The following is a 23,725-nucleotide window of genomic DNA, read 5'->3' as shown; positions in this document are numbered from 1 at the left end:
ATAAATTGAATTGGCTGAAGACTGGAATCTGTGATGCTGGGGACCTCGGGAGGAGGGTGAGGTGGATCATCCACTCGGCACTTCTGGCTGAAGATTGTTGCGAATGCTTCAGCTTTATCTCTTGCACTGCTGTGCTGGGCTCCTCCATCATTGAGGATGGGGATATTTGTGGAGCCTCCACCTCCAATGAGTTGTTTAATTGTCCGCCACCATTCACGACTGGATGTGACAGGACTGCAGAGCTTAGATCTGATCTGTTGGTTGTGGGATCACTTAGCCCTGCCTATCACTTGCTGCTTATGCTGTTTGGCACACAAGTAGTCCTGTGTTATAGCTTCATCAGACTGACACCTCATTTTTAGGTATGCCTGGTGCTGCTCCTGGCATGACCTCCTGCACTGTTCTTTGAACCATCTTTCCATTAGAAGCATAGCTTGGTCAGAATGCCATTTAGTGTTCTTAAATGTGACTCATTGGTGCCAAACCTCTTTTCATGTCTTTCTCTCTTCCCTTTGTTCTTGTAACCAAGGTGCTCACCCACAATGAGTTAACATTCCATAAGCTGCTCTCCACCTCAATGGATTTGTCATGCTTGACCGTGTTGGCAAGTTGTTAGATGGGGCATAAATGGGGCATAGATGGGGATAGATGGGGCATAGATGACCTTGAACCTGTTCTAAATATGATGTCCACTTTGATCTCCTGCAGCCTGTTCTAGAAGTGGGGAGTTTTATTTTAAATTCAATCAGAGGATGTGGAAGTTAGTGGCAAGTCGGGCATTGCTGCCCATCCCTGGCTAGTTTGCTTCTTCGTCTCTGTGACTCAAAGCCAATGTCTGCACTCCATAACCATTCCAGCTTGAGATCTTGTGAATCCTATTGCTTCAAGTCTGCTAGGAAACAAGCTTCCCATTGTATCTTGTCCAGGGCTTAGACAGCAGCTTAGGAATGCTTCCAAGATGACAAAAGAAATTTGAAGAACAGTCAATATGTCGAATCTCATGCTCTCAGGTCAAATGTAGCTTTGATTGGCCGGAGAGCAAAGCTGCTGAAATCTCTGCTGGCAGAGAGTCCGAACTCCTGCAACAGAGGAACCAATTGTAAAGGGGGAAATCTCGAACTCATTGTAAAGGGAAAATGTAGCAGACCCACCTTGCAAAGTCAATCTTCATCCATCCTGAACAGACTTGCCTTCCAGATGTATTTATTTTCATTTTGTTTCAGCAGCCCTAGAGCAGGAGTCATTCTGCCTCAAATCGGAGTCATTCCAAGTCCTGATTTAATAAGAGGACTTGTTGAGTTAAAGGGTGTGATTAATGTCTGTCTAACAGTAAAAACAAATAGTTATTTCCTGAGTAAAACAATATAAAACATCTTGCTCTCTGCTCTAGAAAGCTGGGAATAGTGAATCTTGCAGACACAGTATCCTGATGCATTGTTTTCAGTTGGACTTGTAGCAGAGAATAAAACATGAACCGGCAGTCCATGTATTTACTTTGCATTATCGTGGCAGATGAACAGTAAAATGAGCCCGATAAGCAGTTGCTGGGAATCTTGAGAAAAACCGGAAATACTCAGCAGGCTTGGCAATGTCGGCGGAGAGGGAGTCAGAGTTAATGCTTCAGATCAATGACCCTTCGGCCAAATTTGGCCTGTTTCTGTCCTGTACCTGCCGTGTAATGTTTTTCATGTACAGTTTATGTACCAAACACTTGAGATACCAGAAACAAGAGCCAAAGGTACAACAGAGGAATTAAGAAAAATTTAAGATCGCCTTTCAAAAGGCCACAGCTGTTAGGAGGAGGGAAGACGGAGGTAAGCAATTTTAATCAAGAATGTATAGGAGAGTAATTCTAAAAGGTGGGCTAATTTTATAATAAATAATACTAGGAAATGCTGTAAATACACAGCAGATCAGGCAGCATCTATGCACATCTCTTATTCACTCTACTAAAATCTGTGGCCTTTTAGAAGTCACTCTAATCTTTTTTCTTAAATCCTGTTTTGTTATGGCTTCGTTTGATGGCTCGATGATCAGATCTTTTATGTTTAAACATGAACCGTTTATTGTTAGTCTTTAACAATGTATAGATCCCAGTTCATATCATGCATGGTGCTGCTGCCATGCAGGTGGGCTGCCTCTAGACTCAGTCTATTACTGTATGACTCTATACATCATACTCTGGGTGCTGCTGTTCTCCAGTCCCACATTAACCCCTCGCTCTGCTGAGCACTTTTACGTTACATTACTGTGGCATGCAGGCATATACAAAATCCTACAACAATTCCTCTGTTGTGCGTTTTTCAACATCATGCTTTTGGTTCTTGTTTCAGGTATCTCAGTGTTTGGTGTATAAACTGTACAAGAAAATATTACATGGAGTGCACAGCACAGAAACAAGCCCTTTGGCCCAGCTGGTCCATGCCAGTATTTATGCTTCACATGAGCCTTCCCCCACCCTAATTCAGCTCATCCTCTCAACCTAACCGTTTTATTCCTTTCTCCTTCATGTACTTACCTAGCTTTCCCTTAAATGCATCTGTGTTGGTGAGATGAATGAACTTTCCCATTAACACTGGGATGGCTGGTACAGCACAAGAAGCAAGGATGAATCTTTATTTTAACGTTGCATCATTCTGTTTAATTTCATCTGCCGTTGGTTGGCAGTGTTCCTGCCTCCGGGTGGAGAGGCTGCGGGTCCTGAGCCCCAGTCTCGACTTGAACGTATAATCTCTGCTGACATTTAATGCAAGTATCAAGGTAGTGCTGCACCGTCAGTCCAGTCCAGTAAACTGAGGCCCTGCCTCGGTGCACAGCTGTGCAAAAGATCCTGTGGAAACAGCTGGAAGAGGAGCAAGGAGGAGCTCCCTCTGGTGTCCTGACCAACACTCCGTCCTCGACCACCATTGCCAAAAGCAGACTAGCCGGCCCTCTTGTTTTAGATGCTGTTTGTGGGACCTTTCTGTGCGCAAATTGGCTGTTGTGCTTCCATGTTGAACTGCAGGGACCACATGTGCTGTAATCCTATCCTTGACACCCTTTTCCTTGACCTTACTGGTAGTAGAGGTTTGGTAAGTTTTTTTTTACTCCATAATGTTCAGTACCAGGCACTGGGCAGGTGTACCTTGTTGAACTAAACCGAAGGCTGCATTGCAGCAGTGAGGCTAAAGTAGATGAGAAGCTGGGACAAATAGAGCAGGACTCGTGAGATGACGCCAAGCTTAGATTTTTCCAAACCTATGGGTTATGGGAGACTGAGTGAGGGGGTGGATACTGTTTGTAGCTGCTGTATGGTGGTAATTGGTTGATCTTTGAGAAATAAATCCACCTCAACATTAACCTGAAGGAAAATGAAGCCTTGCATTTCTGTCGCACCTTTCATAACCTCAAGGTGTCCCTGACCTCTTAATGTCCGATGAAGCGCTTTTTGATGTGCAGTTGCTGTTGGGCTGCAGGAAATGTGGGAGACAATTTGTGCACAGCAAGCTCCCATAAACAGCAATATGATAATGGACAGATTTTGTTTTTGTGTGGTGCTGATTTGAAGGATGCATATTGTCTAGAAACCTGGGGATAATTCTCCCTTTTTTTTTGTAGCGCCATGGGATTATTTTCTGTCAGATTGAGAGGACAGATGGGGCCTCGATTTAAAGTCCCATCCAAAAGACTGCGCTTCGGACAGTGCTGCACTCCCCCAGTACTGCACTGGAAGTGTCAGCCTAGATTCTTGTGTCCAACTGGTAAAGGTGACACTACCTAGTTGGTAGGGGCTGGGTGGAGGGAAAGCGATTTAGAATTATCGAAAACATCTTGAACAAATTTCTAACCTAAGCTAACAGTGGAGCTGGGAATAAAGCAAGATCCTGTTGATGTGAACCCATTTAAAGAAATTACCTGATCATGTGTGTGAATGAATGTGCGAGTCAGGGCTGTGAATTTTCGAGAGCCTGGGTCTTTTTCTCCCTACCCTTAGAACTTGCAATGGAAAGTTTCTTTGTAACTAACCTGATCGTTTTGAGATGTAGCTGAGTAGCTTGAAATGCATTTGGAATGGCTCATTCTAATAAGTATGCCCTTGACTCTTGCAGAGAATCCAGTTGATATCCTACAGATACTGAACCTCCAAGACACCATGGAAGGAGTCGTGACTGTTGCAGGATTTTGCACACATCGGAAAGGCTCTGAAGACACAGATCTTGCACTCCGTATAGAAAATAAGACTCATTTTAGTGCCTTAACGACACAATTATTCCCCGGTACGTTTAGGTTGAGAATTGTAAACTTTATTTGATGCAGGCATTTCTCTTTGGGTCCTCCTTCACCGGAGACTGTGGGATGGGTGTTGGTTTTGGGGCTGTGCGCGATGGTCTTCTGTGAATTGGTGAGTTCATCGGCTTGCCCTGCAGGTGAAATTGGGAAAGCCCATGTCGGGGGCACTTCACGCCAGTGGCTGCTTGGTCCAAGTTGCTTGGGCTGCATTGACTAAATTTTCAGCCAAGCCACTAGATGAAGCAATGAGACAAAGTGAGGAAACTTGCGACCTTATCCTGCTCGGGTTGTACTTACTGAATCATACAGCACAGGAAGAGGACAACTTTGTTATCATCAGAATAGCCAGTTGGTGAGGCAATCTTCGCTTAGTCTTAGATTTATTCATAGAGTGAAACATTACAAGCGTATACCTCCTAATTCAACCCTGCCACAGTGATTCTTTATAACTCTTTATAACACGTTTCCATCTGTTTTTCAGGTGAAGTTACATTGTTTCATAGTTTGCCAGTGTGAGATTTGAACTCTTGATACTCTTTTTGAGTAAACCTGTTTCCATCTGTTTCAGATGAAGTTACATTGTTTCATAGTTTGCCATTGTGAGATTTGAACTCTTGATCTTGGGGTTACAAACCCAGTACCATAACCACTTGGCTATTTAGGCCAAGCAGTGACTCTTTATATGTGCTCAAGTAAAGCCCTCTAATCAATATCCTCCACCTGCATATAATTAAACACAATTAATATACAATTAACAATTTTACTTGTGCTCGCTCTTTGGTAAGTCTATCCAATTGGCCCCACTCCACTGCTTTTTCCTTTCAATCTTATCTTTTTATAAATCCCAGCATATCAACTATTTATCCCGTCCCCTTTCTAGTTTTCATGCAGCACATTCCAGATCATGACCATTTGCTGTGTTTAAATAAAACTGCTCCCCCTGTCTCCCCTTGATCATTTTACCAATTATCTTAAATCGTTGTCCCCTGGTTACAGGCTCTCCTGCCTGCAGAAACAGTTTCTCCCTATCCACTCTCTCAAAACCTTCCATGATTTTGAGCACTTCCATTAAGTCTCCCTGAATCTTCTCTGTTCAATGGAGAACGATCCCAGCTTCTCCAGTTTCTCCACATAGCAATATAAGATCATAGGAATTATGGTCAGGCATAGGTCATTTGGTCCCTTGAGCCTGCACCGCCATTCAAAAGTTCTTGGCTGATCTTGCCTTAACTCCACCTTCCAGCCTGACCCCATAACCCTCGACTCCCTTGGAGATTAATGATCTGTTTGACTCATGCTTGGATATATTCAGTGACTTGGCCTCCACTGTGCTCTGGGGAAGAGAATTCCAAAGACCAATGACCCTCTGAGAGAAGAAATTCCCTCCTAATGTCCTTAAAATTGGAGAGCTAGATAAGTGAAGCCTCTGAAGTTTTGGCATTTTGTGGAGATACTCTACAGCTCAGACCATGGCCCCTTGACTCTGGGAAGTTACATTAGGGGAGGGGGAGAGAGAGCGTGATGGAGAAAAATATTTTTGGTGCAATGCGTGGACCAGGCTAGAGCTTGTGTGAGATGTAGAAGACAAATAATAAAAAAAGGGTTATCATGAATTTCGATATTTGTGTCTTCAGGTATTGTAATAGGGCCGCATTTTGTCAATAAATATATTTATAAATTTGGCCTTTTTTTCAAACTGTAGATGGAAATTTTCCAGAGAATTTCTCCATCCTAACCACACTGAAGGCCAAGAAAATGTCTCAGTTTTTCCTGCTGTCCATCTACAATGACCAAGGGATACAACAACTTGGGGTGGAGATTGGCCGATCTCCTGTTTTCCTCTACGAGGATCAAATGGGCAAACCAACCCCTGAGGATTATCCCATCTTCAAAAAAATTAACCTATCTGACGGCAAGTAAGTTCGGCACGCTTCATTCCCCCTTTGACTGCCTGCCTTTCAGTCGTGTGACACAACCTTCCTCTGACAAAGCTCCACACCAGTCATCGACCTGGCTGATGAGATTTGACCATGGTGGTAACCCAGTAAACTGATGATTTTCTTTGTCTTCCATGTGCTTATCTGAATTCTGAAACCAGAGTGTTCAACAAGTTCCATTTATATAGTGCCTTTAAGTAATAAGACATAGTAATGTAGGAGCAGGAGTAGGCCATTCAGCCCTTCAAACCTGTTCCGTCATTCAATAAGATCATGGTTGATTTGATTGTGGCTTTAACTCCATTTTCCTGCCCCCCCCCCCCCCCCCCCCATAACCCTTGACTCCCTTGTACATCAAAAATCTCTCTAACTCAGCCTTGAATAAAAGTAAAGACCCAGCCTCCACTGCTCCTTGGGGAAGAGGAGTCCAACAAACCTTTGGGAGAAAAAAAAACTCTCCTCATCTCCGTCTTTCAAGAAAGACCTCTTATTTTTAAACTATGTCCCCTAATTTTAGTCTCCCCCGCAACAGGATCACCTTGCACCAGGTCTCGCCGTAAGATCATGTCCCAAAGGGGCTTCACAGGAGCATTATCAAACAAAGCTCGACAAAGGCTATGTAAGGACACATTAATTCAGGTGACCAAAAGCTTGGTCAATGAGGGATGTTGGAGAACTGGTGTGTCACTGTGCCACAGTGTAAGGAAGCAAACATCGAGAGCAAAGCTCAAGGTCATTCTATTTCCTGCAACTGGGATGTGACTTTAAACTGGTGGGTGTGATTAATTGCACAGCCAGTATACCTTACCCAGCGGCGCAATCAACAGTGTTGCAGTGAAAATCAATGGCGAAACGTTATATTTCCATTCCCCCTCCATGTTGACTGTGGAATACCTAGGACAACATTGAGAAACGTTGGCATAGGTAAAAGCAAAATACTGAGAACGCTGGAAAACCCGAAATAAAAACCAGAAAATGCTGTGAAACCTCAGCAGGTCTGGCAGCCTCTGTGGAGAGAGAAACAGAGTTAACATTTTGAGTCCAATATGACTCTTCTTCAGAAGAGGGAATACGTCAAATTTTGGGAATTGGGTTGGCTGGGAGGGAGTAGGCTGAGTGAAGTGCCAGTGGTTAAAAAGGGTGGTCACCGGTGATGGCAACAGTGGGAATGAGTTAAGTATTAGCACAAGGGTAACATCCGTCCCCATCTCTCTCGTCCTTTTTAAGACGCTCTCCCAAGCCAACCTCTTTGCCCAAGCTTTTTTTGTCACCCGCCTCCCCCCCCTCCCTTAACATTAGCTGCTGTGAATTTGTTTTGTCTGATAACGCTCCTGTGAAGCATGTTGGGACGCTTTACAATGTTAAAGGTGCTATATAAATGCAAGTTGCTGTGGTGAAGTGGGTGAACTGAGCGGAGTATTGTTGTGTATGGGGGATCATCACTGGTGTTCGGAATGAGCGGCGCACAGCCAGTACGCAATACTGGGACCAAAATTCCTTCAATGAACATATTTCAATGTGGTGAACAATCCTTGTGCCAACAATGCGTTATGCTGAGTGACCCTGTGCCATGAGTGACTATGTCTTTCCTGATGGGACCACAGCAGTACCTGCCGGTTGTGTTTTGCAGGTGGCACCGGGTGGCGCTCAGTGTTGAAGGGAAGAATGTTACGATGATTGTCGACTGCAACAAGCAGATGTCTGAGCACTTGGCTCGGAGTGACAGCCCAGTGGTCAGCACAAATGGAGTCACCGTCTTTGGCACTAGGATATTGGATGAGGAAGTGTTTGAGGTTAGTGGGAAAGTTCGTCAGTCGATGGAGTCCAGTTGCTTATTCCTGGCTCTTTCTATGTCCATCTCTGTCTCCCCTCCATTGATCAGTCACTAAAGGCACTGGACAGTGCTGAGCTGATTCAGACAGAGAAGGAAGGGATACATACTAAGTGCATTGTGCTGTTGTGATCCTAGAGCCGTTTACTGATCTCCTCATCTAGGCCTGTGGTAGAATTACTTTAAATTGACTTTGCCTCTGTTTGGAGTGGGGTATGTCTGCTTTCCGTTCCTGATCTCCTTCCTAGGGTTCTGATAGGCATTGATCTAGTATGTGTTGCTTTTCATAGTTGAACAGTCTCACTCACTATCTAGGCTTACGAAGAAGTGCCATTGCAACGAGATACGGGTAGGTACTTGTAGACTAAAACCCCCAACACAGTATGGGCAGAAAATTGGGAAGAGGGGGGAGAAGGCGGGGCAAGTGGAATATGTTCCTGTTTGAAGTTGCTGCTTATGGTTAGACCTGAAGCTGTAGTGCCTGGCCGCTATTCATTTATTAGTTGGAATGCATCTCCAACAACTAACTGGAACCTTCCATCATAATAAAAGGAATAATTTTGTTTAAGGGCAGAACTGAGAGGTGGTAAAATCCAAGAGCCCAGCATTGCAAATACCCAATTCTTGGGGCGTGACAAATTCTGTTGGGGTGGTGTGGGGGGAGAAGGGCAGAGAAGTGTCCAAAATGAGTTGGGTGAGAAATGTCTGCTCGTGACCCAGAGACACTGGGTAGAATGTAGCACAGATCTCCTGGTAAACCGTCATCGAATTCCTTTATCCAGCAGCTACTGGCATTTTGTGACGTGGTCCGAGCTTTGTAGCTGCTCATGGTCGAAACGATAGGCGAGTAAGTCGGAATATCTTGGGACCACTCTGACCAAGGGGGATACAGGCCAGGAAGACCGTTCAACCAATCCATCTATCCAGAGAGAGCCTCTCCTTCATTAGAGCCACCTCTTAAATAAATAAATAAATAGAGCTCTCTTAAATAATCCCCAGCTTCCTCCCTTCACTAATTTATATAGAGGTCCATTCTAAACAATAGTCACTCAGCAACCTCACTCACGTCAGTCCTAAATCTTCAAGTTTGAATCTGCTGCTTTAATGTTACCGTTTCATTTGGTGGACTGAGCTAGGTGGACCTTATTCTGGCCCTTTTTGTTGTTGTTTTGCACACACCTCAGCGCATGTTTTGAGTTGGAAAGTGTTAAACTTGTTTTTACAGTCACCTCGTGTGAGGCTGAAGCTGTGTGCAACTTACTCCTGAAGGGGACCCCTAAGTGTGCACCTGATTTGATTCAGGCAAATTTCTACCTCAACAACTCTCCCATGACTTGCTTCAAAGAAAAGCCTCTTGATGCGAGTAGTGTAGCAGGATGGGCCTGCTGTGTGCCAGTAAGTTAGTAAACCACGGCTTCTGTTGCAGGCACTGGTGCTGAGAGCTGGTTATCAGAAGGCTGGCATCGCTGAACAGCATTCTAGAGGTCCTCCAGATGTTTTTCACACCTGGCTCATGTCTTTAATGTGATGTTTATCAACTGTGCAACATTTTTTTGATGTGCTGAGCAGGTGTATCCCATTGTTATCACATCCAGTGTGTTGGAACCTGTTTGAGTCTCACAAGTTTGCAGGATTATCGCAGACATCAAACCAGAGTTGTTGGAGGCCACGTGGTACCTCTCAGTTATTAGTCAGCTCACTCTTTCCACCCTCGGTGAAGTTGCAAGTTCAAACAAGCTCGTGATCCGACTCCACCATCTCAGATCCAGTCAGGGGCCATTAAATGCATAACTACTTTGTAAATGAAATGTGCATTAATTAGCAACACGCTTGGATTAATTTGAGATAAGCTGCAGATGAAAATAGCTTATTGGCAACTGCCTGCTACCCACGTCTGTTTGTTCATTCATTCAGCAAATGAAATGATGAGGGTAAAATAAATGTCTCTCAAAGAGATTCAATATCTAATGATTGTTGATCTTTTTCAGTGTTGGCTCTTTCTCTCTCTCTCACTCACTCACTCACTCTCTGTCTCTCTCTCTCTGTTCTCTTCTCCCTCGCGTGCTCTCTCTCTCTCTCTCCTCTTTTTGGAAAGTGCCTACTCTTTCTGATTGTGATTGCACGCTCAGCTAAAATACCTTTCTCAAGCGTTCTTTTCTCCTGGGTGAATCCTGGTTGCGCTCATACACGTTATCTGCATGAGTGCAGATTTCAGCCATGGGACGACGCCATTGGGTCAGTTGTGATGCCTCTTGCTGCCGGCCAGCTGCAGTGGACTGACAGCACCAAATGTGGGTTATTTCTGAATAGGGGAAATATGAAGTGCAGTAGAGCATCAGAGCGTAAATTTAAAAAGAAAACGGCTCTAGTTAAAATTATACCTATGGTAATGAAGATAATATTTCTCAAGATAATTGGGGTTATCACTGTAATAGTAGGGTCATTTGGGATCTTGGGATCATCCCTGCCCTTTTGTGATTGTCCTCGGGCCTAGGTAAGGGTCCTATGCTCAGGAATGGCAGAGCCAGTTAATTTTTGGTGGTGATGGAAGAGTTAGATCCTTGAGGGACAACGACTGACTGCTTAAGGATAGGGAATGTTCCGGGAAGGGGCCTTGTGTTTCCTTAACAGCACACGTGAGGGAGGTGATGGGAAACCACCCCACGTGGTCTTTTCTCGATTGGTCCTATTGCCCATTGCTTATTGAAGTTGGAAATGAGGCTCCCACGAGCAACTGAAGGGGAAAATGCCAGACTGCGGGGGTGTGAAGAAAGGAATAGGGGGACCTGTATTTGGGCAGATCACCACGATTACTGTTGCCAAGGGCAGGAGAGGAGTTTGGAGGTTCCAGTGTTTGCACCTATCTTTGTGCAGCATTACCTGACAATTCAGTTAGCTGCCCTTTTCAGTGTCACTGCCGTTGGTTTCTTTTCAAATAATTCCAAGTTCTAATTGCAAGACCCTGGTGGGGGATCCATAAAAAAATGCAACCAGTCAGGAAACTGTGGCCCAGTGCTGCCAACATGTTGAGCTGTGAAAAATCTCTGTGGCTGGGAGAAGGGGAATCTCAGAGCTTTAATAGTCTAGGAGCTGGTACAGTTTTGAGACCCAGGGAAAGATTGAATCCGTTTAGGGTGATTAGGTTATGGGTTCTTTTTTAAAATTGGCTCTTGACTTTGGAGATGAGTCAAGTAAAGCTTCAGTTAAATATTTCCAGATCCTCCCTGAGAAACAGTTGATGCACACAACGCCCCAAAGCAGATTGTCTGATAATTGACTCACTGCTGCCTCTGCTGGCCTTTCATTGCATTGTAGAAAGAAGGAAAGAAACTTGCATTTCTGTCATGCCTACCACAATCTCGGACCACCCCAAAGCGCCTTACAACCAATGACGCACTTTTAAGTGGGATTTGCGCAGACGTAGTCTCCTCGCTGCTAATCCAAAAACCCACCTTTCTAAAAAAAAAAAATGCTGTTTATATATTTTGGATTGTTAGAAATTTCAGAGGTAATAACAGTTGTCCTGATGTCTGTACATTCCCTTAAGTCAATTCAAACAGGAGGATTCTCATAATCGTGCAACTCTCGCAGCTCCAGTCGGCAGTCCAGTATTTCAGGAACAATGAATGTTCTCTTGGGCCACGCAATTACAATGGCAGTGTCCTGCCCTTCACATGTTAGTGTATTCTCAGATCCAATTGACGGGAATTTTTGCCATGAATCTCTCCAGTGCCCTGGGAATGCTGGGCTGAGGACCTCTGCAAGTGTCTTTACTCCTGTTGGAAATGTGAACAAGTTGGTAGATCCTGTTTTCGAACCACTCGGTATTTTGGTACAAGCGGTGACCTGGGTGTTGCTTTTCTCCTTTGTGGGTTTGCCAAACCCTGACCTGGTGCTTTCAGAGTTCAGTAAGAACGAGAGAAAGGTTTGAGGAACCCGGAGCTGGAAAAGGCTCATCGGGTTGGACAGCCTGACATCTCAGAAATTTGTGACTGATTTACGACACACAGGAAAGAATGCAGATAATTCACAAGCCCCAATACCAAGAAAATCTTTGTTCTGAATTGAGGCCAGGAGCTGGCTTTCACTAGGCCAAATCAGCATCTGGGATGGTAGGGAGGTCTGCAAATTCCAAGCATATGTTTACTTATAACAGAATGTTTTTGGCACTGAATGACAATTAGTCTTGGGTATCTTCAGGCTTTTCGTGCAGTTGAGCATAATAGAGTTAGAACAAAGAACAAAGAAAAGTACAACACAGGAACAGGCCCTTCGGCCCTCCAAGCCTGCGCCGATCATATTGCCTGTCAGCTAAAACATTTTGCACTTCCAGGGTCCGCATCCCTCTATTCCCATCCTATTCATGTATTTATCAAGCTGCCTCTTAAACACCACTATCGTACCTGCTTCCACCACCTCCTCTGGCAGCGAATTCCAGACACTCACTACCCTCTGCGTAAAAAAACTTGTCCTGCACGTCTCCTCTAAAGTTTTCTCCTCTCACCTTAAATCCAATTGTTTGAAGATGGGTGCTGGGGGGTGGTGGTGAGGTGGGGAGGTGGGAGGGTGGGGTGACTGTTTATGGAAAGCTGACAGTGTGCCCAGGATTTAGTTCTGGGTTTGGACAATTGACTTCAGTCCAGACTAGATGAACCAACATGTTTGAATTATTTGACGTATCTATTTGTTAGCGAATGTGCTGCGATGCTTTCAAGGTCAACATTGTGTGCTCAAACCTTATTTAGGTGTGATTTCTGTGGAGGTTTTTGAAGTTTGACTATCTAGGGTTAAAGAAATGCTTTCAAAATTTTTGACAAAAAGAAAAGCTCTTGCACCCCTTGTTGGAGTGTGACCGGGACTCTTGGTGCGGTTTTGAACCCTGTGTGTCACAAAGGGGCCGCAGGTTCTCATCACTGGTCTCTGCTGGGTTAGTTGAGCTCAGCTTGGATGACATCAAGGCACAATGGGTGGCTTCAACACCACCTAAACTAGGGTGGGGGGAGTGGCGAAAAGTCATCACTTCTGGTATAAGAATGCAGGTCGTTGGAAATACTCCGCAAGTCATGCAGCACCGGTGATGAGAAACAGAGCTAACACTTGGAAAATGAATGGCTTTTAAGCAAAATATGGAATCACATAATTGTTACAGCACAGAAGGAGGCCGTTCGGCCTGTCCTGTCTATGCTGGCAGTCCAAATGAATGATGCTCCTAGTGCCATTCCCTTGTAACCCATTCTTTTCAAATAACGATCCAATTCCCTCTTTTAACGGAGCTAAGACCTCGCATCATATTTTTATTAAATATATTTATCATGCCTGCTTCCTAAAATTTTAAAACTGGATAATTACAGGGAGGCTGTGGCATAGTGATATTGACACTGGACTAATAATCTAGAGACCCGGGGTAATGCCCTAGGGACCTGGGTTCGAATCCTACCACGGCAGTTGGTGGAATTTGAATTCAACCAATTAAAATCTGGAATTAAAAGTCTAATGATGACGGTGAAGTCATTGTCGACTGTCGTAAAAACTCATCTGGTTCACTGATGTCCTTTAGGGAAGGAAATCTGCCATCCTTACCCGGTCTGGCCTACATGTGACTCTAGACGCACAGCAATGTGGTTGACTGTTAACTATTTCATATGTTCGTACGCTCTCTGAAATGGCCTTTCAAGCCATCCCCTTGTATCAAACCGCGAGAAAGTCTAAAATGCCCGAACAGCACCCTGGGTGTACCTATGCTAAACGGACCGCAGTGGTTCAAAAAGTCAGCTCACCATCACCTTCTCAAGGGCAGATAATGATTAGCAATAAATGTTGACCTAGTCACATCCTATGATTGAATTTTTTTTTCAAAATGACCATTTTTAAAACGTCTGAAGCCATGTCTGACTGTGACCTTTCGAGCAGTAGGAGTGAATCTAGCAGTATCAAATAAATTTCCACCTCATTATCTTTGAAGAGATGCTAACGACCCTGTGGACTGCAGAGACCAAATTCAAATGGAATTAGACAAAGGCCATTTATATTTCATAAGGAAGCCCTGGCCACTGGAGCTTCCCAGTCTGTTGGGACAAAGGACCCTGCAAACTCCTTTCAAATTCTTAACGGTTGGAACATTAATATTCTCAGGAACCCAGGCAAAGGAACATACACCTTTTGTCAAAGCCAAAGTAGAGAGGTGGGAGTCATGTGACATGACACCCCTAGCTGGAGGAAACTGTAATATTGCGTTGTGGAGCTGCAAAGCTCAGTCTGCCATCTTCCACCCAGCAAGCAGCAGCACAGAACCAGGGATCGGAACAGGTTTGAATGATTGGCCCCCATCTACACTGTTTCTACTGGGATTTCTGAACTTCTGTGTCATTGTGTGCAAGACTAATTCATTTTTGAGTGCCAATTTCATTATGGAAGTCAACTCTACTGGAAAAGTGAATTATCCAGCATTAGTTCAATCTGCAGACCTCTGTGAAGGAATTCACCATAGACTTTTGATTCTGGACCCTGGACTCATGAAGCAATGATTCTTTGCTCTGTTGTCTTTGCCCTGTAACTCTTTCTTTCTCTATTCCTTTTCATTGTATGAATGCACAAGGGGCTGCGTAGTAACACCACCATCCCACCACCACCCCCCAACTCCGTGTTTTGAATGTGTATGAATAAACTAACTCTCTCTGAGTTTACCTTGCTCGAGTTTGCTATGGTGTTGTTAATAAAAATTGAATCACGCTAAAATGAAGGGTTGGGAAATACACCGCTGCTTATAAAGGCGGAAATTAAAATCAAAGCAGTTTCTGTTTATGGATGGCTGGTGAGAAGAGAAATCAGCACTGTTTAAGTTAAATCCTCTCCTATCCTTAAGACCTTTTTGAAAGCCTCAATTGAACCTGCCTCTTCAACACTCTCAGGCAGTGCATTCCAGACCCTAACCACTCGCTGCATGAAAAAGTTTCTCCTCATGTCACCATTGCTTCTTTTGCCAAATTCTATAAACCTGTGCCCCCTGGTTCTCAATCCTTCCACCAATGGGAACAGTTTCTCTCTCTCTCTATCCTCATGATTTTGAACACTTCTATCAAATCTCCTCTCCGTCTTCTCTTCTCCAAGGAAAACAGCCCCAACTTCTCCAATGTATCCACGTTTCTGACGTTCCTCATCCCTGGAGCAGAGAAGACTGAGGGGCGACCTGATCGAGGCGTACAAGATTATGAGGGGCATGGACAGGGTGGATAGGGAGCAGCTGTTCCTCTTAGTTGAAGGGTCAGTCACAAGGGGACATAAGGTCAAGGTGAGGGGCAGGAGGTTTAGAGGGGATGTGAGGGAAAACTTTTTTACCCAGAGGGTGGTGAGGGTCTGGAATGTGCTGCCTGGGAGGGTGGTGGAGGCGGGTTGCCTCACATCCTTTAAAATTTACCTGGATGAGCACTTGGCACATCATAGCATTCAAGGCTATGGGCCAAGTGCTGGTAAATGGGGTTAGGTAGGTAGGTCAGGTGTTTCTCACGTGTCGGTGCAGACTCGATGGGCTGAAGGGCCTCTTCTGCACTGTGTGATTCTGTGGAACCATTCCCGTGGTGGAGTCAGGGAAATGTTGGGTGCGGGGTTTGGAAGGGTAGCTGGAAGAGAATAAAATGGAGAGGTCCCTAATAGGGTGAAAGTGCACTCACACCCGGTCATAGCGACACCTGCCGGAAGTTGTTGTGGTTCGGGATCCCTTGAGTAGTGGAGCCCTCGAAGTGGAAATGATAAAGAGTGATTCTGCTTTTGAGGAAGGTGTTTGCCACAGTCTGGTTCAAAATCTCTGACAGGAATTCTGCTGCATTGGTTGGGCTTTATGTGGGAAACTTTAACAAAACAGATGTCTTTTAGTCTATATCTGTCTAGATATCTCCCCGTGGAAGTTTAACATAACAAATACTTAAGGCTGTTTGAGGAAAACAATATGTTTAATCACTACATAATAGGAACCAGTAAGGAGGTGAAGTGATCCCTTTCTAGTAAGAGTTGAAACTGGTTAGACAGTACAATAGGGTTTAAATCTCAGTGTATGAGTTAAGAACGGAAATATCCTTAAAAGAAAGGGCTCAATTCAGCACCCCACACCAGGGCTTTAGCATATAATAGGAAGAATTTGCATTTGTCTAGTAGCTTCCCCATCCTAAGCTCATCAAATAGTGCCAGGGGACCCTTAACATTGACCAGAGAGAGTAGATGTGGCGAGAGAGACAGAGATAGCGTTTCGACTCCGTATGACTCTTCCTCAGATCGGTAGAAGAGTCATACAGACTCCAACCGTTATCTCGGTCTCTCTCTCCACAGATGTTGTCAGACCTGCTGAGTTTTTCCAGCATTTTTTGATGTTGTTTCAGATTTCCAGCATCCACAGTATTTTGCCCTTTGATATTAGGGTAGTTGTGGCCTTGGCTTAACATCTTATCTGGAAGGCTGCACCTTTGACAGTGCAGCACTCCCTGAAATGTCAGCCTTCAGTAGGATTCGGACTTGCAACCTTCTGGTTTGGAGGTGTGGGTGCTATCCACTGAACCACAAGAGTCGAAGTAATTGAAGAATGGGGATGTTCTCCTGAGGTCCTTCCAATACTTATTGATCAAGTCGGCGTCACCAGAAACAGGTTACCTGGTCGTAAATCCCTTTGCTGTTTGAGGCATTTTACTGTTTGGAAACTGGTGGCCACATCTCCCTACATTATAGCAGAAACTACCCTTCAAAAAGCCCTTTATCGACTGTTAAGACACTCTGGGGAAATACCAAGGTTGTGAAAGGCGCTATGGAAATACAGGCTCTGCCTTTTAATTATTTCCCACATGGGTTTCCAATGTGAAAGCTGGAACTTGGCATCTCACCATTAGCAACAGCTGCCATGAAGGAAAGCATTAATAACATCTGGTCTTGATGGATTTATGGGAACCAGGAGAGATTAGGAGATCGGGAGTTGTTTTCTCTTCAAAGATGAATATGGAACAAAGGCCGTACCTAATGTAATGTTCTCAAAGCGGCAGAAAGCTCTTGGTCATCCCTTAGTCATCCCATAATTTTGAGATCACTGTAAGGACAAGGGCATCAGAAAGATGGGAACACCACCACCTGCAAGTTCCCCTCCAAGCCACTCACCATCCTGACTTGGAAATATATCGGCTGTTCCTTCACTGTCGCTGCGTCAAAATCCTGGAACTTCCTCCCTAACAGCACAGGGGGTGTACCTACACCACATGGACTGCAGCGGCTCAAGAAGGCAGCTCACCACCACCTGCTCAGGGGCAATTAGGGATGGGCAATAAATACTGACCTAGCCAGCGACACCCACATCCCATGAATCATGATCAAAGTGGGGAATCAGAGGGGGATTGGGGGTAGGAGAATGAGCAGGAGAAGTTCAGCTTCTGATGTAGCTGGTCTCTGCCAATAAGGTTTAGAGCTCTTGACCTCCATTGTAAACTTCAATAGGGGGATTGGTGGCTAACTTCAAAACCACTAAAGCTATTAATAAATCATTAACAGATGCACAAGTGACCAGGGTCATAACCCTGGTATTATACAGTAATAGGAATCCAGTTGGCTTGATTCTTGAATTATCATTTTAGTATGGATGATCTAGCAAACTTCCGTTGTCTGTATACTTCTGTTTCGGGCATGACTCAATGGGTAGTACTCCAGTCTCTAAGTCAGGGGGTTCAGGTTTTGAGTCCCACGCCATAGACTTGAGTACAAAACTGAGGCTGACACCTCAGTGCAGTGTTGAGTGAGTTGCTGCACTGTCGAGGTGCTGTTTTTCAGCCGAGGCACTAAAGTGCTTGTTTGCCCTCCCAATTGGATATAAAAGATCCCGTGGCACTATTTTGGAGAAGAGCAGGGGAGCTCTCTCTCTAATGTCTTGGACAATTTTTATTCCCCAATCAGCATCGCTAAGACAGATTATCTGGTCATTATCACGTTGTTGTTTGTGGGAGCTTGCTGTGCACAAATTGGCTGCTACAATTCCTACATCACAACAGCGACTACACTTCCAAAGTATGTTATTGAAGGTAAAGCACTTGGGGGGGAATTTTTTAAGTTGTGAAAGGCGCTATCTCAATGCGAGTCTTTCTTTCTCATCAGCTGAATCATGATATGGCCATCGCCTGAGGATCCCATTTTGTTCTTTGTATTTGAATTCTCCTTTCCTGATGGATGTTTCGTTTGTTTTGTCCCATTTATCATTTTCTATACTGGAGACAAAACGTGAGGGAATCTCTTACCAGCAGAATTCCCTCGGTCAGCGCTGGCTAGGGAAGTGTCCAAAACCAATGGATTGGATCTTGGGATTTGATTCGGGATCTAGGCTGCCCCAAGATCTGAGTGTAACCCAACTATCCTGGGGCAGTACCAGCTGTTTTCAGTGGGGGAGGGGAGGGTTATACCCCTGGTCACTTGTGCATTTCTCCTCATCTTCCCCATGGACATTTTTTGCCAAATATTTTAAATCTGTCTCCCTCTGGACACTACTCCTACCACTGGAAACAGTTTTTCTTTTTCATTCTAACAGCACCCTTCTTAATTTTGAACAAGCCTGTGTTAAATCTCTCCTTAGCCTCCTCTTCTCTGAGACGAACAATTCACCAGCTTCCCTAGCATTTGAGATTCGCTCCCAAAAACCTACAGGAATGAGAGCAACAATGACAGTCAGGGGAACTGTTGGCTCACCTGTAATGTAGAGAGAACGTATTTGAAGATGACTTTTCAATAGGAAATAATCCCCAGTGTAGGGTTAGGTTTTATGCAAGCAGTTTATCAAATGGAAGGTTTGCGCCATATGGAAGTTTGCCTTGAGTGGATTATTGCCAACAAAGCCTGCAGCCTATTCCGGTCCAGATAATTTGCCAATCTGTCATCGAGTTAACCCGTTGTATGTGCTAAGCGCACTGCAAGCTTTGGGGTGAAACGAGCAGTGAAATAATAATGAGTTCTGTTGACACGCTTTGTGATGTCTCTGTCAAATCTGCGGCATTGGCACATTCCTCAGGTCTGCCATTTCCCCCCATCATCCAGGGGTTGCAAAGACCTACTGCCCAGTTCGACATATCCTCCCCGGTGCGTTTGGTCAGTTCCACTCTGGTTCTCGAGGGCAGCCGTTCCATTGGGAGAGACAGCCGTTTTGCCTTGCCGCATGCATCCTCTACAAGCATTGCCCCTGAGCGTTCGAGAACCCTGCTGTTGGTGACAAATGTTATGACCCTTCGACATTTCCCTTTTCTCTTCTATTCCATTCAAGGCAGGACTTTAACGCAGCTTGTTTATGGCCCCGAGTGTCTATGTTGTACAGCAGCCTGCCAAACTACAAACAGTATTCAACTTGTTGTGGTTGACTTTATATCAGCTGTGGCAAGTGCTTTCAATTTCTAACTCTGCGTATGAGTGAGGGTGACCTCGAGCAAGCCACTGCGTGGGTGCGAGCTCATTGCAACTATTTAATTGGGTGGGAATATGTTAATAGATGGGCAGTGTTTGATCTTTTCCTTTCTGCTAGTTCTCACCCTGTACTCGGGTTCTTCAAATTGATGAAGATCTTGAGCCAGCCAAGAACAACTTTCACTCCAACTTCTCCTTGGAGTCCACCTGGTTTCTCAGCAGCACAGATGACCTTTCCTATGTTAATTCTCTTTTTTTTCCAAGAATATGTTTATTTTTCCTCACTTGCTGCCTCTTGCCGCTTTTCTTTCCACCTTCTTGCATTGACTCGTTGCTGATGTCCAGTTTTAAAGACACTTGGGGATTCCAAGTCTGGACGTTATTCCTTGAGGTCTGGCCACATAGCCTCTCGCCTCCAACTCCCCTAAATTTTCCACATTTTTCAATATGTTTATAATTAATAAACAAGTGCTGAAAGGATTTCAGCAAAATAAATCACTATTTTTAAATGCCCCTACAATTTTTGTTTGCCCTGTGTTTGCTTGCAGCTGCATCCTAGGGATTAATCTTTCATTTCTATAGACTCCAGGGCACACCAACATGGTTTCTAGCCCTACAGAAGTTCCTCCAAGGACCTGATTAGCATCCCCCTTGAGAGACTTAGCTAAAGTTGAAGCTCATGGAATTCAAGGCAAGTTATTGACCTGGATAGGATGTTGACTGAGTGGCAGGAAATGGAGAGCAGGGATAACGGGCAGGTACTCGAGTTGGCAAGGCGTGAACACTGATATCCCACGAAGGTCTGTGTCGTGGACTCAACAGTTCATTGCAATTATTAACGGCTTAGCTGATGGGATAGAAAGCTGCATATCTCAATTTGCTGAAACTTATATAGGCGGCATTGTGAGCAGTGTAGGCGGAAGCATAAAATAGCAAAGAAATATTGATAGGTTCAGTGAATGAGCAGATCTGAGCAAATGTGATGTCAGCTACTTTGGACTGAGAAAGGATGGAACAGAGTGGCCTCTAAATGGTGGAAAGCTCAAAGCAGCGGATGTCCATAGAGGCTTGGGAGTCCAGGAATATAGATTACTCAAATGTCTGAGGTCTTGAAGGCTTTTGTTTTCTTTTGTTGTTGGCCTCAGCACCCGAGCCAATATTTACACTTGAGCGCAATGGAAACATAGGCCGTGAGCAAACCAGACCGTTTCTATGGTGCACCACAGTTGGGGGGGTTGTTTGTACAGTATCATGTTGATATTATTTTGAAGAGTTTTAGTTTAAGAAGTGTGGAATTGGGTAAGATGTCTGGAGCAGATTACATCATTGTAAAATGCTCTCGAGCTCAGACAGCCCTGCCACTGAAACAAGGAGCAAAATGTAATTTGATGCCGATTGAAGTTCCTTACGCCCCCAATTGGTTCCCAGTTTATTTGTGTCCATATTAACCTTTGGGCTCCAGAGAATTTCAGGAATTTTTCAGTGAGTTTGGTCTGGACGCTTTCCTGAGTGAGAGTTCAAACTAATTCCATTTTAAAGAGGGCGAGATGAAAACGAAACCCAGCAGCCTGTTAAGAGGGCCTGAGCGCGATACCATCAAGTGTGCTGGAAAGGAAACAGGGTGCGGGGGGTGGGGGGGGGTGGTGGGTGTGGGCAGGATATCTGCGGCTACACTGAGTTATCACCCTCAATCTCACCCGGGAGTGATCAAACAAATTAAAATCGGATGGGATTCGCCCTGATAGCTCTCACTGATTAGCTAAAAATGGCCACTGTGTAACATTTCGATTCACTCCGTGAAAAGCAATGCCTGGCCAAACACTGAGTAATAACCTGTCTTGAAAGGGTTTCCTTGCGGTAAGCAAGTGCTTTTTTGTTCCTTCAGTAACTGGGGAACCTTCACAAGCTCTTTCATTTCATTCCACAGCGCAAGTAAAGAGAGCAGATAAGATTCTCCGATGCTATCAGGGGCCAGCCTGTAGACTGTAAGATCTCAATTGGCAACTTATGTCATATCCTGAATAATGTGTTTTGTGATTAAGTGATTCATTTTACAGTTTGTTTTGACTGGGTGAAAGAAAACGTGTTTCTTTCTCTGCAAGTGGCTGCAGGCATTTTCTTTTTTGCTCTTTCTTTATTAATAAAGCTTTAGAGTCCCAAGTGTCCTCACAGATATTGCTTTATTAAAACACGGACTTATTGCTACGAATACTGCAGAACATCTGGTATCCAAACAGAAAATGCTCAGTAGGTCTGGCAGCATCTGTGGAAAGAGAACCAGGGTCAATATTTCAGAAGATTGTTGCTTTCTGTTTATCTGACACATACTTATCAATCTCACACAGGTCTCGTAAATGAAATGCAGGTTCGATTTATTTGAAGATGTATACAGGGTTGCTCTACAGACGTATTTACTATAAAGTTTCAACTATTGTTAATAGGAAAGAACAGCAGCAATTCCTTCACACCACATACTGCTAGCTAAACTGAAAGCTTTCCTGAAAAATGTCCACTGGTCACATGGTTTGCATCCTAACTATTTATCATTAACATATTCTCTCGTAAAGCAATATCACAACATTCCCTTTTCACCCCCAAAGTAACAGTGCATACAGTAAGAGTGAAAATACATATGTGTTAGGGTAGTTGCAAAAACTATTTACACAAACAATAAACCCCTGTTCAAGATAGTAAAGATTTAAGATTTTGAGTCTGCATAACGTATAGGCAGTTTAACAATCCTCCTGGATTTTATAATGTATGACCTTCCTGAGATCTAGACTGGGTGTCCTTGACTCGTCAGTGTGTTGGTGTCTTGTATATTGTCAGAGTGCTGATTGTTTTCATGGTGAGTGAAATTTTGGAAGACCACAAAGCCCACCTTTGGATGTGTGTTAGACACAATTGGATTGCAAGGTGTTATACAGTTGTACAATTCCTTTAGCTGGGTTTTGTTCCTTCTTAATGCTGCTCCATTTGGTGGTGTGACATCATGGGATCTGGGCTCATTGCACACTTTGGATATTTCTGTGGATAACCAAGTTCTTTGAGTAGGATGTCTGACTCAAACCTTTTATCCTACGCATAGACTAGGCAGTTCTGCACCTGCATGTTGGTTGTACACCATTTTCATTCTCCCTCGTTTATTGAGATGTCTCTCCTGTACTCCTGAGAAATGGGACAGTTGGTGTCTTGGCAAGGTTGTCCTAACCTGCCTTCCGAACACGTTTTCTGTTGGTGATGGTACACCCATGTCTAAAGGTACAAAATCAGAAAATGCTGGGGCAAAACTCAGTGGGTCTGACCACACCTGTGGAGAGAGAGAGAGAAAAACGGAGTTGATGTTTCGAGTCTGTATGACCTTTCTTCAGTGCTGTCCAAAGGTGTTGATCTTAAATGTAACATGGCGATATGGAGATCTTGTTTTATTTTCCTGCATTCTGTGATTAATGATGTAATAATGCAGACTGTCCACTTGACGAGACGTCAGATCTGGGATGGTATGGCAAGGCTGTCGGATGGTTCGTGTCCCATTTTTCACACATGTCCCTAAAAGGCCTGCCAGTATACGGTGGACCATTGTTTAGGTACAATCTTGGAAGGTAGTGCTCCCAGATATCACCCTTTGGTTTGTCCATCAGTTAGGATCTGTTCCGCCAGCATATGAATGGAACTACAAAAAATATCACTGGCTGCCAGTGCATCACTGATCATAGTGCAGTGATGGGCAAAGTGAAAGAAGGTCTTGACCAAAGTCTACACTCTCACTGATGGTGGTGGCTCATCGTGAGGAACTCGCCTTCAACAACAAGAATGTCAGGTGAATGTGACTCAGGTTAACTTTCTCCATTCAATCTATTCGACTTCTGGGATCCAGCCTGGCCCAGGCTGACTGGAACATGTATGAGATGCGCTTACTCCCCAGGACAAAGAGGACCTGCAGAGATGCTATTTTTCAGCTTCTTAGTGTCATACAAACCCAACTTTACCAATGGAGCATCATCAGTTAGAGAGCTGCCAAGGAAGGCTGTTTGGTTTGCATAGCTGGGGGGTCATCAGCATGTGTTTGAGATAGGGTATGTGTGATAGTTGTGATATCGCTTTAAGAGATAATATGATAATGATTAAGTTGCCATGACGTAATGCCACTAATAGACATTGTTCAGAGGAGCTTTCAGTTTAGCTAGCTGCATGTGGTGTGAAGGAATTTCAGCTGTACTTTCCTATTAACAATAGTTGTTGAATTTATATAGTAAATCTGCCCGCTGAGCGAATTGCTCTA

At 44.3% G+C, this 23,725-nt stretch overlaps 1 protein-coding gene across 2 annotated transcripts in view; it reads left to right on the top strand.

Annotated features, from left to right (window-relative positions):
* LOC121271150 (collagen alpha-1(XI) chain-like) overlaps positions 1-23,725 on the top strand; it is a 318,218-nt gene that overhangs the window by 45,479 nt on the left and 249,014 nt on the right. For both annotated transcript variants that reach the window (XM_041176909.1, XM_041176910.1), the window contains exons 2-4: positions 4,089-4,256; positions 5,972-6,185; positions 7,837-7,999. In XM_041176909.1, the coding sequence (XP_041032843.1) occupies positions 4,089-4,256; positions 5,972-6,185; positions 7,837-7,999 (545 nt within the window). The remainder of the gene's footprint in view (positions 1-4,088; positions 4,257-5,971; positions 6,186-7,836; positions 8,000-23,725) is intronic.

Source organism: Carcharodon carcharias, chromosome 30, assembly GCF_017639515.1.
Source record: "Carcharodon carcharias isolate sCarCar2 chromosome 30, sCarCar2.pri, whole genome shotgun sequence".
In the NCBI taxonomy this organism is placed as follows: Eukaryota; Metazoa; Chordata; class Chondrichthyes; order Lamniformes; family Lamnidae; genus Carcharodon; species Carcharodon carcharias.
This window is presented reverse-complemented; position numbering and strand designations above follow the sequence as displayed.